Below are 15,616 nucleotides of genomic sequence, written 5' to 3' on the forward strand. Positions count from 1 at the left end.
ATGAAATACACCGGTGTTCAGTACAGTATCATATGAGATGTCGTCTTTTAGCTTGCTTCAATCTTCATCCCATCTGCATACTCATATCTGAGAGACAGCTATCCGGGGGAATCTTTTACCTGTTCATCTCCCCGTCCCCCTCAACACGGCCAAACAGGCTCCGAACGAGAGAAAAGAGTTCCAGTCAAGTGACGAATGATCACGAGTGGAAAGGACGATCCTACCAAAGAAAGGATGGTGGTGATGTTCAGGGTTTGGCATGGTTCCCTGGATCTGGGGGTTTGGTGTTGCTCAAAGGGTGAAAGCAGAAGTGAGAAGCAACAGTCTCCTGGTGTCTGGCCCCACACTCAAGTGAATCATCTCTTGAGTCATGAATCCTGAATTGATCGACATACCAAAGAGAGACAAGGACAAATAAACATGAGAACACCTCTCAAATATGTGTTACCAAACACATACACACCGGATCATATATACACATGCACATACACATACACTTACACGTACACAGCACCTCACACGCTGAATGAACCATCAGCTGACTACTGACCCAATCAATTTCTCTTTTACACCCAAAGCAAGAGCACATACATACTGATATTGATACTGGAAATAAATACTGAAACATCGTTAATTCGTTATGAGTAATGATATCTCAAATTCAATTGCAATTGAATTACTGTATAATGTATAGAGCTAGAACACGGTAAAAACAAGCATGTATTTACAGACGGACAGACAAATTAGAAAAAGAACATTGACACACAGACAAAACAAAACATAGAAAAAAAGTTGTTACACTCTTGCTCTAACGCTCACTCTCACTCTCACGTCGAATCCAAACATGACAATTCCACAGTCCTACACCCAAAGTTTGGTAAGAGCCACACTCAGACCAGCACTTCCCAGATCCCTCACACTCTCCGGCCCATAAACCAAATCACTGGACGTATCACCCTGTGATCTAGCAGGGGCGTAATAGAATCCCATGATGAGAACGATATACCTGAAACACGACATCATCAGTCCATATCACCGAGAAAATCCTGTATCTATCGTCTACTGGAGGAAATAATTACTCACGCCAAGACCAATATCGATCCTCTATGATAATTGCTCCTAGCTTCGATATAGTTATAAGTCAATAAGAAAATAGATAAGATGATAGCTATAACATCCCATCGTGGGAAAATCAACCTATTTTAGATCAAATCCAATGTTTCTATTCAGTAATCATATATAGACAGGTAAAGTCGTATGTAGGGCTGTATGAATTACTCACGTAAAGGTATCCACAACATCACCCATTTTGTCAGGTTGGTACAAAGCCGAGAAAGCTACCATAGCTGGTATCTGAAGTAGACAAACTTGCAATGCGTATGCAGAACCAATTTCCATCCTGTCCCATTCAAATTTATGGTATATCAGCATCGCACAGAATGACTGTGTGAGGGGGAAAGACCACTCACGATAAGGCGATATTTCCATTCAAAGCGAAAGACATGGCATTCATGAATTCCGTCGTATTCGGTACCAGTGCAAACAGGGTCAATCCTAAGAACTTTTCATCTATACCTGATCCTTGAAGTACCACATCGACCACGTCCACGAGGATTTCTGGGGTTGTAAATCACATATCAGCAATGTTCACAAGCACTGTATTGTGGGTAATAGTCATTCCACTTACCAGCTATAATCGCATACAACAGTGTGCATCCTAACAACACACCCGCCGATACTCCCCTAGTCCAGGAAGGAGCTTCATGCCCACCATGTTCCTCTTCTTCACTTTCTTCTTTCACATGTCCCGATCCAGCAGCAGCAGTAGGTGGAGCAGTCAGTTCGTGAGTTTGTCTTTGCTTCTGTGCAGATCCAGAACCAACTTGTGATCCTCCACTTCCGATAATTGATCCTTGATGTCGTAAAGCACTGACCGTAGCTACCGCGACGGCTCTCGTGAAATCTTCCGTAGTGAGAGTAGAAGGTAATCTCATAGGTGTAAGATGGTTTGAAGAGTTCTTCAAATCTTTATCAACCGAATCTAAGAATGGTGTATATCCAGCAGGCAAGTTGAATGTACTTGATGTTAACCTTCCTCCGCTGCCTTCGCCATGATCACCTTGTTCTTCCTGTACAGTCGCAGTCGCGTTTGAAGGAGGTTTATTGATCCCGAGATGACTAGGCAGTCTACTGATACTTGCTTTGGGCGATCCCTGAGTTGATCTTGATGGTTGGACGGGACTCGCAGTGGTGGATTTATGCAACGGTAGGATGTGTTGCATGACAGCTTGAGGGGTGATCCTTTGAGTCAAAGTCGCCTTGACAGCTGGATGCATAGCCTGGATCGCATTGGCTTGGTCGGATTTCATGAGTTGTTGAGGGTTCTGCCAGATCTGCGCAGCGTGCGTTCGAAGCGAGAACCACAATCCAATGAGGTAGGACTGTAACGAGCATAGAGACAATCAGCCTATCGTCAGAATTTTCCAATTCTGACTCCGCACAAGATATCACTCACGAATAGCAGGATACCAGCACAGCAATACATGAGCGTTTCAACCTGTTCTTGATAGAACGGATCATTCTGTGGATCGGGATGCTCGTAATAACAATGGTCGCACATCCATACATCGCCTTTTCTCAATGGTGCCAGGGCCATATCGGGTATAACTGAGATATTGTTATGTACGACTGGTTCAGGACATCCTTCACAGTGAAGTTCAAACTGTATTTCCGAGATACAAGATCAGTAAGGTCCACAAATTTCACGAAGTAAGTAACGATGGGAATGATGAATTTATGCAACACAATCACTCACCGATCCATAAGTCTGATAAAACATAGTAGGCGTCAAAGTTCCAATAATAGCCATGATCAACATCGTACTAGTCACCCCAGCCGATTTGGCATTAAATTTCTGTTCTTTCCTTCTGAATGCTCCTGAACACATAGATACTCCAGGCATGAGGAGTACACCCGCTAAGATACTTCCCACTATCGATCCCTCTACTAATCTTCCTTTACCTTGTATGAGCGCAATGGCATATAAGATAATTTCGATAACCGAACCGAAAGTAGCATTGATGACTGCTCCCATACCAATCGAAGACTGGGCTGAAATCGACGCCACGGCCATTCCAATAAAATAAGAAAGGGGTATAACAGATGCTAGGGCCATGACGAATATTAATGCTTGGGCAGTAATGAGTTTCAAGAATGGCGAGATCGGTTGTCCATGATGCTCTTGCTTTTCCACAAAAGGCAAGATGAATAGTCCATCGATAATTACGAAGAACACCAATGGAAGTAGATTGATGAACATGATATTGACACCTCCGACAGTATACTTGTAATATTGTAACCCAATCGCACGGTAGGTACACAACAATACGGTCGACGTTGGTCCAGAGGTAGGAGCGACTTGACCAGCAGTCAAATGAGCCCTCTTCATCGTATATCCAGAAGGTGAACCGTCTTCTCGCAACGTAGTCGATCCGGATCCATCGGCAGATTCGGGTGAGCCGTGGGGAGTGCTATTGCTGGGTAAAGGTACGACCACTTTGGGTGCAGATCTGAAATTGATCTCCAACGGTCGGTAGTAGAGTAATCTGAGTAACGCCCATGTAAGTTTGGCCATTGGAATAGTGATGACGAAAAACCAGCATAAGATACAGACAAAGAGCATGATTGGCGCGACGACAAGGAAGAATCCAGGCCAGTATATCAATCGACCAAGGAATTTAGCTTTCTTGTTTCGAGGTCGACGGAAACCTGATCCTCCTCCAGTGCTTGATGATTGTTTGTTGAGGAGAGCAGTTCGCTCATTGGCCTCATCTCGTACTTTGACATTGGGAGAGAATGTGACGGTCGGGTGTCTATCATGGCCCTGGTTACCACCTCGGATGGTGCTGGAAGAGGCTGCTGCGGGGGAAGTAGGTGCGGGAGGAGGTCGCACAGGAGGTTCATCGGGTAGATCAGCATGAAGACCGAGAGAATCTCGACTGGGCTCATTTCGGATGGTGAAATTTGACGAGGCACCATCAGATGCGACACGTTGCTTGGGTGTGGGTGAGACGGAAGAAGCAGATCGACTGGTCCAAGTACCGTAGTCGGGTCTGCCTCTCAGCGCACCGGCTTCCTCGTCATCTGCAGAGTCTTCGTGATCGTCTTCGGGAGCGCCTTCACCCTCTACGTATTTACCGAATGGCCAACCAATATACCACGCTAAACCTCGTAGGGTCTTGCCATATCCACCTCGACCTCCACCTAGCACTTCCGCGGCGCTCACTAGTACAGCAACGAAAAAGCAGGCTAGCGCGATCCACCAGCCGAATAACAGGATCCAGAGGATATTACCGGGAAGCAAGTGTCTCTCGGCTGCGGCGGATGGGATGGAGTGAAGGGCAGATTCGGCATTTCTAGTGACTGAACGCGATTTTCGATAAAGAGCAGGTTTCCAGATAGGCAGACCGAAGGGGTGTTCGATGTTGAGTGCCTAAAGCAGACTATCAGCCAAGCTACCCTCCAGGAAGATCGAAAAGAGATCACTTACATCTTGTCTATCCCGCAATGTGACACCTTCGTCATCATGTTCACCCTCCTCTTCTTCTTCTTCTTCATCGCTGTGACCCTCTCCTCCGGTCTCCTCCTCTACGACATCATGTACAATCTCATCCACTATACTTGCTCTTTCAGCCGCAAGGAGCTCTTCGTCTTCCTCGTCAGCCTGACTGGAATGTATCGATGGTGCTCTAAGATGGAAATCGTCTCTTGGACTGAGACCACCATCTCTGGGAGTTTCCGTCCCAGCTACACTAGATGGTCTAGGGAAATAACCAGCTTCACTAGGGTATCTCCTTCTATCTGCACTTGGTGCTCTGGATCTTGAAATCGATCTGCCCATCATTCCCCTATTCTGCTGGGTTGAAAAAGTTTCTTCGGGTATACCAGTGGTAGGAGCACTCAAATCGGGTGTAGCGAGTGGTGTGACGCCGTCAGCTTCAGCTGCTAATCTTCTTTCTAATTCTAAATGTTGTTTTTTCAATCTAGCTTGTCTTCGTTCCTTCTGTCTTTTCTTGATCAATTCCGCACCTCGATCTTCAGGTTCTTCCTCGTCGTCATTCTCCTTAGTCTTGTCTTTCACTACGCCAGCACTATCTCGATGCTGAAGATTTGGTCTAGCTCTAGATGTAGAGCGGGACATGGATCCTCCACCGTCTTTGGGAGGAGGTTGATAGGTCCCACTAGAAAGGAATCTCGGTACTCTAGATGGTCGGGGCATACTACCCGCATTTGAATTATTGAAACCTCCCCAAGTAGTATTGGGTGATCCGAAACTACTCCCAAATGCAGTAGGAGGTGGACCCCTCTGACTGCCCATCCCTCCCTTGGGCGTTGATTCTAGACTCTGCAAGCCGGGAACAGCAGATCGAGGTCGGGCTTGCGAATCGTAGTAGTCTTCATCCTCTGTCGCAGTGGTGAACGACCGTATGGACGATGCTCGACCGGGCGATAAGGCGGCATGATACTGAGTAGAAGGTGATGTGGGCCGAGGAGTGGGAGCGGATGCAGGGTCAGGTCGTTGCTGAGTTGGGGTAGTCATTGTCAATCAACCGCTGTATACGTCGATAAAAGGGTGAGAAGAGACGACAAGGGAATGAAGATGATAGGAGACAAAGACAAACAAATAAACAAAAGAACGAGAGGGTGAGAATAACAATGAATCGGATCGGATTGGATGGGAAATTAAGAAGTAAGAATTCAGAAACCATGATCCAGCTCAAGCCACCATATTCCCATCAACATCTAGTTATGCTTCTTACTCAGCCAGAGAAAGAGCACATGAAACCATGCATAAATTTGATTCGTTCGTTCGCTTTTGAAACAAAGAGTGAAAGTCAAAACAAAAATGACCAAAGCGTCGCAGCCTTTTTTCCCTAGGATCGTATGAGAGGCCACCAAGCTCAAATCCTAAACTACTGAATGAATGAATGAATGAATGAATGAATGAATGGATTACTCACCTGTTCATCTTCATCTTTAGTGGTATTATTCGAACCTGAACTTCCCGGTCTACCTTTCCCTAGAGCTTCCTGCTGTTGGGCACTATTCGATCTTTTAAGCTCAGGTGCTAACGATGACATATTCTCTCCCGTCTGATTGGGCGGTTGGGATTTCAATATATCAGCGAAAGTTTGAGCGGCCGTTGGAATTTGTGACTGTTGTTGAGAATGACGTATGGTCGGTGTAGGTGAGGAAGCTGATTCAATTATTGATTGGGCGTCTGTCTGTGATTCATCCTCTTGTCGATTCAGTTCTGGTGGCGCGGACATCGCGTACAAAGTTTATCTATGTTGGAGCTGCAGTCGATATATTACAGAGAACTATTCCGGGTGTCTGATACAATGGGTGAATGATACTAATGCAAAAGAGAGTTGTCAGAACAAAGGACAATCATGGTTGATTATTGGATGATTGATGATCTACGATGGTGAGAATGATATATAATACGACAATCATGATAAAAGGAAGCAAGCACTCGTAAGTTATTCTGTTGTTGTTGCAAGGTAAGCTTGAAGCACGGTCCACTCGTACATGCGTGTAACCCTGGGGGGGGTCATCCCGGCGATGCCCGGTCCACCCACCCGTCGATATCCAACTTTAAAAGACGCGACTGCCATGTAATGGTGGTGACCATGTGGGATTGATTCCGTTTTGCAATGTTCATGTTGTTTCGATTGACAAGTTACGTCAGTGAAAGTGATTGTGTGGATTGTTGATTGTTGATTGTTGGTTGATTGGATCAATCATACAATATACACCATACACCATCGATAAACTGCAAATCGCACCTTCCATCTCCATATCCAATCCAATCTACCTCTACCAATACACCTTGAATCTTCAGTTTCGTAAGAGCAGAATCAATCATGCCAGCATACAGACTGGAAGTAGCCAGCGCAGCTAGAGCTCAATGCAACGGTAAGTCATTTCCCTCACCCATCGTGCCGGTATATCCTGCGCTTTCACTGATCGTATCTCAATGCAATAGGGCCAAAGCCATGTAAAGGAACGAAGATCGGGAAGGGCGAGCTGAGACTTGGTGTATGGGTGGAAATTCAAGATAGAGGTAGTTTCAAGTGGAAACATTGGGGATGTAAGTCTTTCATTGGACTCTTCCAGAGAGCAGGGCGATGTTGAGTGTTTTGTATGTGGATCAAGGTGGGAGTGAGTGGGTTGGAGAGACGAGGAATCGGCCTTGAAGCTCAATGCTCACACGACTGTTGATTCATAGGTGTCTCTGAAAAGGTCATCTCAAATCTCAAGGCTGATTTTCCAGATGCGTCGGATGTTGATGGATGTGAGTTGTCCCGATCTCTCTGTGTGATACAGAGCAGATAGCTGACGAGAAATAATCAAACAGTCGAAGAGCTTCCGTATGTCGGTCTCAGTATGAAAGAAGTCGATGAGATAGCTGCTGATACATTGGATCAACACCAACGTATAGACCGAATTTCCAAGAGAAGGTGAGTTATCGGTACAACTGAGGTCATATATACAGCATTATGAGCTGACAGGATCACCGACTAGATTGTAACGGCTTTCGAAGAAGGACATGGTATATAGAACATCACGGTTAATCACGGACTGTGGCTGAGGCTGATAGATCTCGCTTGTCACGTAGTTGCCGACGAAGATATTCCGGACAGTGCTCGTAAACCACCTTCACCTGAGAAAGAAGATGGCGAAGAAGAAGGAGAAGGACCATCTTCAAGTCCAGCTAAGAAGAAGAAAGCTACTCCCAAGAAGAAGAAGGCGGATCAAGAAGAAGATGGACACGTAGAAGAGAAGAAGCCTAAAAAAGTGAGTCAGCTAGCTGATTGTTAGATCACAACGAGCGCCAGCTGACGACGATTTGGAATTGTAGGCCAAGGGTAAGAAAGCTAAGAAAGAGGAGACGGAAAGTGAACTGTCAGAAGAAGAAGAGGAAGAGAAGCCTAAAAAGAAGAAGGTGGGCTATCTCATATTGGCTGATTACCATAAAGTCATATGATTTCTGGCTCATAAAATGTGATAATTTGGTTAGACTCCCGCTAAGAAGGCAAAGGCTGAACCTGAAGAAGAAGAAACCAGAGAAAAGCCAAAGAAAAGGGTGAGTAACGTCTCGACCTTGTGTCCACCTCAATGTTATTAGCATCGCTGACGTTTGGCTGTGTATCCTGCAGGCTGCTACGAAGAAACCTAAAGTGGAGTCCGGATCTGAAGCAGAAGAGGAAGAAGAGGAAAAACCAAAATCAAAAGTAAGCTATTCTGCTACTTGTGCAATCAAAAGTTTCACAGCTCATGCTCGTCTCTTAGGCTTCAAGTAATAAGCGATCCAAGAAAGTCAAAGCTGAATCGGAGGATGAAGAGGAAGTCATGGTGAGTCGTCTATTCTGCCTTGTGCATACGGTGCTATGAACAACAAGCTGATTGAGTTGTTTGCTGCATTACGACACAGCCCCCAGCTAAGAAATCCAGGAAACCTAAATCGAAAGCTAAAGCTGAAGAGAGCGATTAGAGAGTAGTACTTGGACATGGGGGAAATTTTGGGTATTGATTGGACTAGTATGATCAGAATGGACTTATGAGGAAGGGTCTAGGATAGGAAAAGATGGTTTGATGATCTATATGTACAGTATATGAAGAATCCCAGACTGACACTATGATGAACGAATGATATACATGTTCATATGATATGATATGAATAGTGATAGATATATATATTAGAGTAAATATCAGTTTTCGTCGTTCGCATGTACAGTATATATGATTCATGTAATCGGCGTCTGAAAGTGCCTTGCTCGGTATCGGACTGAAACCTGATCGGGGGGGTCAAGAGTGGACATGTGAGTGTGTGAGTGGTATGACGTCGTTGTTGAGCGACGCCGTAATATTGACGGTTTTTGGGATTTTTGAACCATTTTTTTACCTTGATTCTGGAATCGCAAGGTTATCATCGTTCTTTGGAAGTATGTGCGATATGTTTCCAGGTTGACTACGTTGTTCGTGACCATCCCTTCTGCAAGTGTAAATAACTTGACAATCGACCCTCCAGTTCCTCCAGTTTATTACCGTCCTTTGCGTCTCAAGTCATCCATAAACGTTCATCTTCTTCGCTGTACAAACAGACATAGACATAGACATAGACATAGAAACAACGGGGATATATCGACTTGAAGCGAAATTACAACGATGAAGGCAGCAGACGGATCAAGAAAACCTTTATGGTTAAATCAGCGTACTTTGACATCACACATATGTAAGCTTAAAGTATCTGCTACCACTACCTATAAATATGCCTCATGCTGATGATGATAATTCTATCTCTTGTGATAGTCTTCGGACCATACGTTCTCTTCCCTATATTAGCCGCCTTAACATGGCTAGGCGGTATCCTAGCATTATTGTTACTTTGGGTGGTAGCTGGTAAACCGCGATACCAATCAGACGAAGCTTCAGTGGTTTTTATAAGTGATGTAGGGGCCACTCATCAGACTCTGTTCATTGTAATTTGTGCTTGCGTAGCAGGGTGAGTAAAATCTTTTACAAAAGATTGAAAGATGTATAGAATGAACGTGCAGTACTGATAAACTTGGTTGAATTTATTTGTAGTTTCTACATACTCTCACTCTTCGCTGAAAGGTGGTTGAGACACGTTGATAGATTGCCTACCGATCTGAGAAAGAGGGAAGTGATCTTTGGTAAGCTCACCCATATCTGTTTGGTAAGAAAGACATCAATGTAGCTAACATCATTCCTTCTCACTTTGCAGATTGGCTAGCAATCGTATTCTGTATAATAGGCTCAGCGGGATTGGTGCTTCTCTCAGCAGTGAGTGTTTTCTGCATGCCCATTAATTGCATTGCCGGATACAGTCCAATCCAATCCATTCCGATATTTCATCAACTGCTTCTTTGCTCAAGTGAAATATAGCTAATATCACATACACTTATAAGTTCAACGCATTTGACCATTCTACGATTCATTGGACAATGACACTGGTGTTCATCGTCGGTGTGGCTCTCTCAGCTATCTTCCAATCTGCTGAAGTCGTAAGTTTCCCCTCTCCTTCTATCTACTTTTTAAAAGGCATACCATGCACAAAGATACCGTACTCATCCCATATACGTAGTGGTCATTACACAAAGATCACCCTGATCGAAAGTCACTCAGAAGAAACTCCATCTTGAAATTGACCGTTGTCGTGGTGGCTGTAGCTTGTGCTATTGCTTTTGGAGCAACTTACGGAGTGGTATGTTATCATCTTCATCCCCATCTATCACTGGATCTTCCTTCCCTTTTCCTTTTTCGATACCTTCTTCGCAACTCTTCTGTCTTCTGTCTTCAGTACTGACTAATACTTCCTTGCATGACATAGTGTGGAGGCAATTCTACCGCTACCTCTTCCCATTCCGCCGAAACATGCAACAGCGTAACATCCGCCGCCGCAGCCCTAGAATGGACCGTCGCTTTCATCTTAGTCTTCTACTTCCTGACCATCGCAGCGGACTTATGGCCAGCAGGTAAATCCAGTCCAAGGTATATGAGGAGATTGGCGAAATGGCAAGCAAAACATGAGAATGTCAATCACCTAGAGAATGATTTCACTGGTAGGGGGGCATTCGACGTCTATCCTGAAAGAGCCAACTGGCAGGCGAGGGAACAAGAGATGAGGAGGGAAATGATTGATAGGAATACTGGTGCAGCATATGTCGGTAATGGAAACAGTAACAATGGAACTCATCCATCGAGTATTGATGATAATAGGTATTCGATGGGTAGTCAAACACCCATGATGAGGCAGGTATAGTATATGATATATGATTAGATGGGAGAGATGTCAAGAGCCATTTCGATTAATAGAATAAAATTGTCTCTTCTTTAGATGAATACACTGTACGAGAAAACAAATGCAATCTGTAGCCATATAAACCATATATTCATACATTCATGTATTCACATATTTCAAGACGATAATCCTGGTTCGGTTCGAATTACTTCAAGTACTTCCAGTACTTCAATTCAACCTGAATGCATGATACTGTTTGTAATGGTGTAGGCATAAGTTTGTTCCGTCGTGGTGAAATATCGAAATAAATGGGCACAGCAAGTGCAAAGATTGTCAGATATCTCTCTGTCAATTCTCCATGATAGTTTTGCACCTCACGACGCTTCCAAGACGATATCTGATGATGCACAACTTTATAAGGTGAGCCCATCCGCACGAATGTCACTTTCATACATGGACTAATCATAAATGCTACATACAAAATTACAATCACAGCTCGCTTTCCCTCACTGTACACCTTCAGTCTTACTTCTCATCCCAATTTTAAACTTCAATCCCTGTCCCTGTCCACTTTGCCCTCCCTGTTCACTCTGTCCACTCTGTCCACCGTGTTGTCCTCCCTGATGGGAATGCGAAGGCATAGGACTAGCAGATCTACTTCCAGCTACTCCCGTTCCAGTAGGTTTGTAAGGTATATTCGACGTTGATGGACCAACCGAACCAGATTTGAATTTCTTACTACCTTGTCTTTGATAATTATCAACTTCCACCGATCCAGGTCGTTTATTCGGATTATAAGGTCTTCCTTGACCTGGTCCGGGTCCAAAGGGTTTAACACCAAGTTGAACATTAGGTAACGAAGGTTTACGTCCAAAGCTATTATTCTTAATATGACCCGGTGGTAGGACTGGTAATAGTGGTGTACCTGGTGTAGAACCTGGACGAGGGGAAGGGATACCCGGTACGTTATTGTTAGGTATACCTATACTGGGAGATGGTATACCTGGTGTTGTACTGGTATTGTTCGGTTTGATTGATAGTTTATTGGCTTTCTTGCGCTATGATAAGGTGTAGAGTAAGTCACTATATCTTACATTCTTGTAGATGAAGTAGTTTTTTGTAAAAAAAGAGAAGGTTATGACAAGTCTTCAAACAAGGGTATATTACGGTATGGTTCGATATGGTATGGTATGAGACATTCACTCACCCTTCGTTTCTCCTCTGCTTCTCTTACACCCAACTTCACACCAGCAGAGTACTACAAAAAGTGATCATCCACGTGAGCTGTTGTACTTGTGACTCTCGACGATCGTTCAGATACGCAAAAAAATGAAGGCGACACCCACCCCATCCTCTTTATGGCCCACTTCCAACTTTGCTACCTGAAACGCGTCATCAGGTAACATCTCTATACCTTCTGAATAGAGGTATGGAGATTGTCCAGGAGGATACATGAAATCTTGTGTGATGGGGAGGAGAGATTGATTATCTAGTTTTGTACCTGTTGGAGTTGGGTCTATGTCGTCGTGGTAATCATCATCAAGTATCAGTTTTCATAATTATCGTAAATACTCCAGATACAATGGTCTTATCGAAACCGTGTATAGCATCACGGTAGAGAAATGTAGTTTGCTCACCTATACAATCATCTATTAAATGCCAATACCCTTTCTCCAATTTCCTCCTTCTATGCTGTTGTTGACCTTTCTCCGTATCTTGAGGATTGATCTCGGCGTAAGGACGTACATAGTCGTTGTATAATGTATCTAGGTGAAGGAGGGATATGAGGTCATGGGAGGAATGTAAATGTCGGGGCGGTGGTACTGTCAAATGCAAATCAATCAGCTTCATTGTACTCGAGATCTGATGATGGAAGACATGACATACCATCCCATTGAGGTAAGATCAAATTTGATGCCCCACTCTGATATCCACTTCCATCATTGCCCATCACTATATCTCCATCGAGTCGAGGTGATTTACTACTCTCGCCATTCTGTACAAGATCCATCGTCTGATCTTTATTAGTAGAATGGGGAGAATGGAAAGAAGGATGAAGCTATGAGGGGTCGTAGGTGCGTGATTGTTCAGGCTCAGTTGACTGTTGATCTCCTCGCCTAGAGTGCTTGAGGTATACACAACTTTCTGAATGATACTCGTATGTGTATAAGATGATGTATGAATCAGTTGTTTCGAATGCCGAATGTTACTTACTCCTTCACCCGTTTGATCGAAGTCACTTTGCGAATCCAACATTGGGTGTTGCGGCGTACTCCGCCTTTACCATGGTGGGACGTGATGGTGATGAACGCTCAGACCTCGAAGCTTGTTTACAAGAATACGAACGAGCTCGAGCCAGAATGATCAGTCCACTTTTTCCAAATCAGACGACCTTATTTTTGTCTTGCTTTACCTCTTTCCTCACTCCTTTGCAGATTGCATCCATCAATACCACTCTTTGGCAAGATGGCATTAGGTCAGTCTTTCGTCTTTCTTCCCTCGATCACTTGGTCGAGAAAGTGACAACAGAGCTAAATGCGTATTCCTATTTAGTACTACCTTCAGCCGATTCAGGATACCTACCTTATTTTCTCTTATTGAGTACAGTAGCAGGTACCTACAATGCCTTCCAAAATCATTTCGTGATTTGGCAGAGTAAAGAGATTTATTCCCGCAAATCAGATGAGAGTGGGTCCTTGCCATACATATGAGATCGTTCATTTTCAGGATGATGCTGATGACGATAGTGATACAATAGTGACCTTCCTCGCCGGGAGGATGTTCGGTATCTGGACCGCCTTGGCATCGTTGATAAGAGGTATGGCAACGTATAACGTTCATGATCGAGTGTAGGTCCGAGGTCCAGATCTCCCTTTCCCTTCCGGTCGATGTACGCCAACTCATCTTTTTTCTACTTATGATATGTTATAGAGCATACGATCTGGCCATTGGTACATACGCTTTGGCAGCTTGGCATTTCACTTCGGAATGGTTGATATTCGGTTCGATCAAACCTAATAGAGGATCCATAGGACCTCTTATCGTTGGATGTGAGTGCTTGTGATATCGTCTACAACAGTGGATCGAATACAGTGGTGTAAAGGATGTATATGGATTTCGCTTCTGACGAGTGTTTGATGTAGGGACTGGGTTGATCTGGACTTTAACTCAAAGAGATCATTATCTCTCATAGTAAGACGTAGGGCAGACAATACCGATCATATTGGTTGAATTGATGTTGGGGTGGGACAGCAACGCTCGTGAAGCAGATATTTTACGATTTATAATGCACATATACAAAATATCACTACATCGTATCGCATCTTCATCTTGGTTCAAATCCCATGATATTATGATCAGAATTCTACAACTTAGCTTTACTGCCATTTTGCCCTACTCTCGCATAAAACTCTTTCTCTTCTTGAGGAGGTAAATTGAGCGTACGATAAGACTGACTATACTCCAATACCTGATGGTATGCTCCTCGCTGAGATTTATCAAACCCGATTAGCACATCTGTTTCTCGACATATGTGAGTAGATAGGTGGACTCACCTTGATAGCACCCCAAGAACCCGATGCAACTTTCCCTCCATCCCTTTGACCCACTTGCACAGCTCTACTTTGCACTTCTGTTGGTTCGACCACCTCATCTACTAAGCCAATATTGAGCAATTCCTTCTGGGTCCATCGCCTGGCCAGGAGGGTATCTCGAAGATGTTGTGGATTTGGTATACGAAGGGAGAGAAGGGCGTTGAATGAATTGGGTAAGGGGGAACCAAATTGGATCTGAACCATATATATAGAGCATTGTCAGCCTGTATTCGTAACACCGTTCATGGGTTGATACGGTGAAGATAACTTACCTCGTTCATACACAGGAACCCTTTACCGGAGGTTATAATTCGATAATCACAGCACAAAGCTAGAATCATACCTCCAGCGAAGGCTGACCAGGTAATACACAGTTCGTTAGCTGATTTACAAAAATAATCCTGGAGATATAGTGCTCGATGTGTGTGGCAGGGCGGACTTACCATGCCCATTGATAGCTGCTATGGTAAATAATGGAAAAGTGAGTAATCTCCACATGACAGGGTCGAATAACTCTGTGTAAATCATACCATCAGCTGAGTTCTCCATCAACATCCTGACCAATAGTCGTAATCGATACTGTCGATATATATTCAAAGAAGTTTAGTCTAATGTCTAACGCTTGACTCACCTTCGAAGAAGTTCTTAATCTTCAAACTCCTCTCCCAATCCAACCCATTACTGAAAAACTTTTCATTCCCACTCGTAATTACCAACGCCCCTGCCCCCTTTCCCTCATATCCCTCTCTCTGTTTCTGAAGGGGTTTCCCACCGCCCACTTCCCTCCATTGGGATTCTACTTGGTCTAATGCGGTGGAGAATTCGGAGAGAAGTTCAGGGGTGAGTCGATTATCTGGTGGGGAGGAGAGGGATATTTGCCAGGTGTTTGAGGATGGGCGGGAGAGTTGAATGTATTTGAAACTTTCTGTCATCGTTTGTCACTTGGGATGAGGTATGATTGTCAGGTATGATAGCCCCAAGTGCATAGGATGGAGTGATGCTTGATGAGTGAGTGAGTGAGTGAGTGAGTGAGGCCGACGTTGATGAATGGTGGACGATGGAGAAGCAACCGGTAGGAAGTGATGGTAGTAACCGGTCGACCGGGGATCAGTGGCAGTCCGTACTGGTGGAGTCTCTGGGTGTCTCATTCACATCGAGGTCAATGGACTCTCCGTCGTTGCTTCTCGGAGTAGGA

At 44.3% G+C, this 15,616-nt stretch overlaps 7 protein-coding genes across 7 annotated transcripts; 3 read left to right on the forward strand and 4 right to left on the reverse strand.

Moving 5' to 3' along the window:
* Positions 1–861: 861 nt before the first annotated feature.
* Positions 862–5,599, reverse strand: I203_101591 (calcium/proton exchanger; the record flags this gene model as incomplete). Its single annotated transcript, XM_019148912.1, has 9 exons — positions 862–1,006; positions 1,084–1,197; positions 1,283–1,399; positions 1,470–1,617; positions 1,688–1,795; positions 1,880–2,441; positions 2,516–2,722; positions 2,816–4,492; positions 4,550–5,599. The coding sequence occupies 9 exons, from the start codon at positions 5,597–5,599 to the stop codon at positions 862–864; spliced, it is 4,128 nt and encodes a 1,375-aa protein (XP_019001931.1).
* A 373-nt stretch (positions 5,600–5,972) lies between these two features.
* Positions 5,973–6,329, reverse strand: I203_101592 (uncharacterized protein; the record flags this gene model as incomplete). The annotated part of the gene is made up of 1 exon (XM_019148913.2): positions 5,973–6,329. The coding sequence occupies one exon, from the start codon at positions 6,327–6,329 to the stop codon at positions 5,973–5,975; it is 357 nt and encodes a 118-aa protein (XP_019001932.2).
* Positions 6,330–6,926: 597 nt separating this feature from the next.
* Positions 6,927–8,557, forward strand: I203_101593 (uncharacterized protein; the record flags this gene model as incomplete). The annotated part of the gene is made up of 12 exons (XM_019148914.1): positions 6,927–6,978; positions 7,049–7,153; positions 7,292–7,357; positions 7,421–7,433; positions 7,505–7,523; positions 7,588–7,615; positions 7,682–7,860; positions 7,925–8,008; positions 8,084–8,149; positions 8,223–8,297; positions 8,356–8,418; positions 8,498–8,557. 12 exons carry the CDS (start codon positions 6,927–6,929, stop codon positions 8,555–8,557), a joined length of 810 nt encoding a protein of 269 aa, XP_019001933.1.
* Positions 8,558–9,231: 674 nt separating this feature from the next.
* Positions 9,232–10,849, forward strand: I203_101594 (uncharacterized protein; the record flags this gene model as incomplete). The annotated part of the gene is made up of 7 exons (XM_019148915.1): positions 9,232–9,298; positions 9,376–9,568; positions 9,652–9,740; positions 9,812–9,870; positions 9,996–10,091; positions 10,172–10,291; positions 10,418–10,849. 7 exons carry the CDS (start codon positions 9,232–9,234, stop codon positions 10,847–10,849), a joined length of 1,056 nt encoding a protein of 351 aa, XP_019001934.1.
* Positions 10,850–11,334: 485 nt separating this feature from the next.
* I203_101595 (uncharacterized protein) lies at positions 11,335–12,839 on the reverse strand (the record flags this gene model as incomplete). Its single annotated transcript, XM_019148916.1, has 5 exons — positions 11,335–11,886; positions 12,036–12,086; positions 12,175–12,344; positions 12,466–12,651; positions 12,716–12,839. 5 exons carry the CDS (start codon positions 12,837–12,839, stop codon positions 11,335–11,337), a joined length of 1,083 nt encoding a protein of 360 aa, XP_019001935.1.
* A 455-nt stretch (positions 12,840–13,294) lies between these two features.
* On the forward strand, positions 13,295–14,021 carry I203_101596 (uncharacterized protein; the record flags this gene model as incomplete). Its single annotated transcript, XM_019148917.1, has 5 exons — positions 13,295–13,304; positions 13,382–13,516; positions 13,587–13,677; positions 13,760–13,878; positions 13,972–14,021. The coding sequence occupies 5 exons, from the start codon at positions 13,295–13,297 to the stop codon at positions 14,019–14,021; spliced, it is 405 nt and encodes a 134-aa protein (XP_019001936.1).
* Positions 14,022–14,192: 171 nt separating this feature from the next.
* Positions 14,193–15,353, reverse strand: I203_101597 (uncharacterized protein; the record flags this gene model as incomplete). Its single annotated transcript, XM_019148918.1, has 5 exons — positions 14,193–14,315; positions 14,383–14,616; positions 14,694–14,776; positions 14,865–14,936; positions 15,053–15,353. The coding sequence occupies 5 exons, from the start codon at positions 15,351–15,353 to the stop codon at positions 14,193–14,195; spliced, it is 813 nt and encodes a 270-aa protein (XP_019001937.1).
* Between the last annotated feature and the right edge of the window lie 263 nt (positions 15,354–15,616).

This window comes from Kwoniella mangroviensis (genome assembly GCF_000507465.2).
Source record: "Kwoniella mangroviensis CBS 8507 chromosome 1 map unlocalized Ctg01, whole genome shotgun sequence".
Taxonomy (NCBI): Eukaryota; Fungi; Basidiomycota; class Tremellomycetes; order Tremellales; family Cryptococcaceae; genus Kwoniella; species Kwoniella mangrovensis.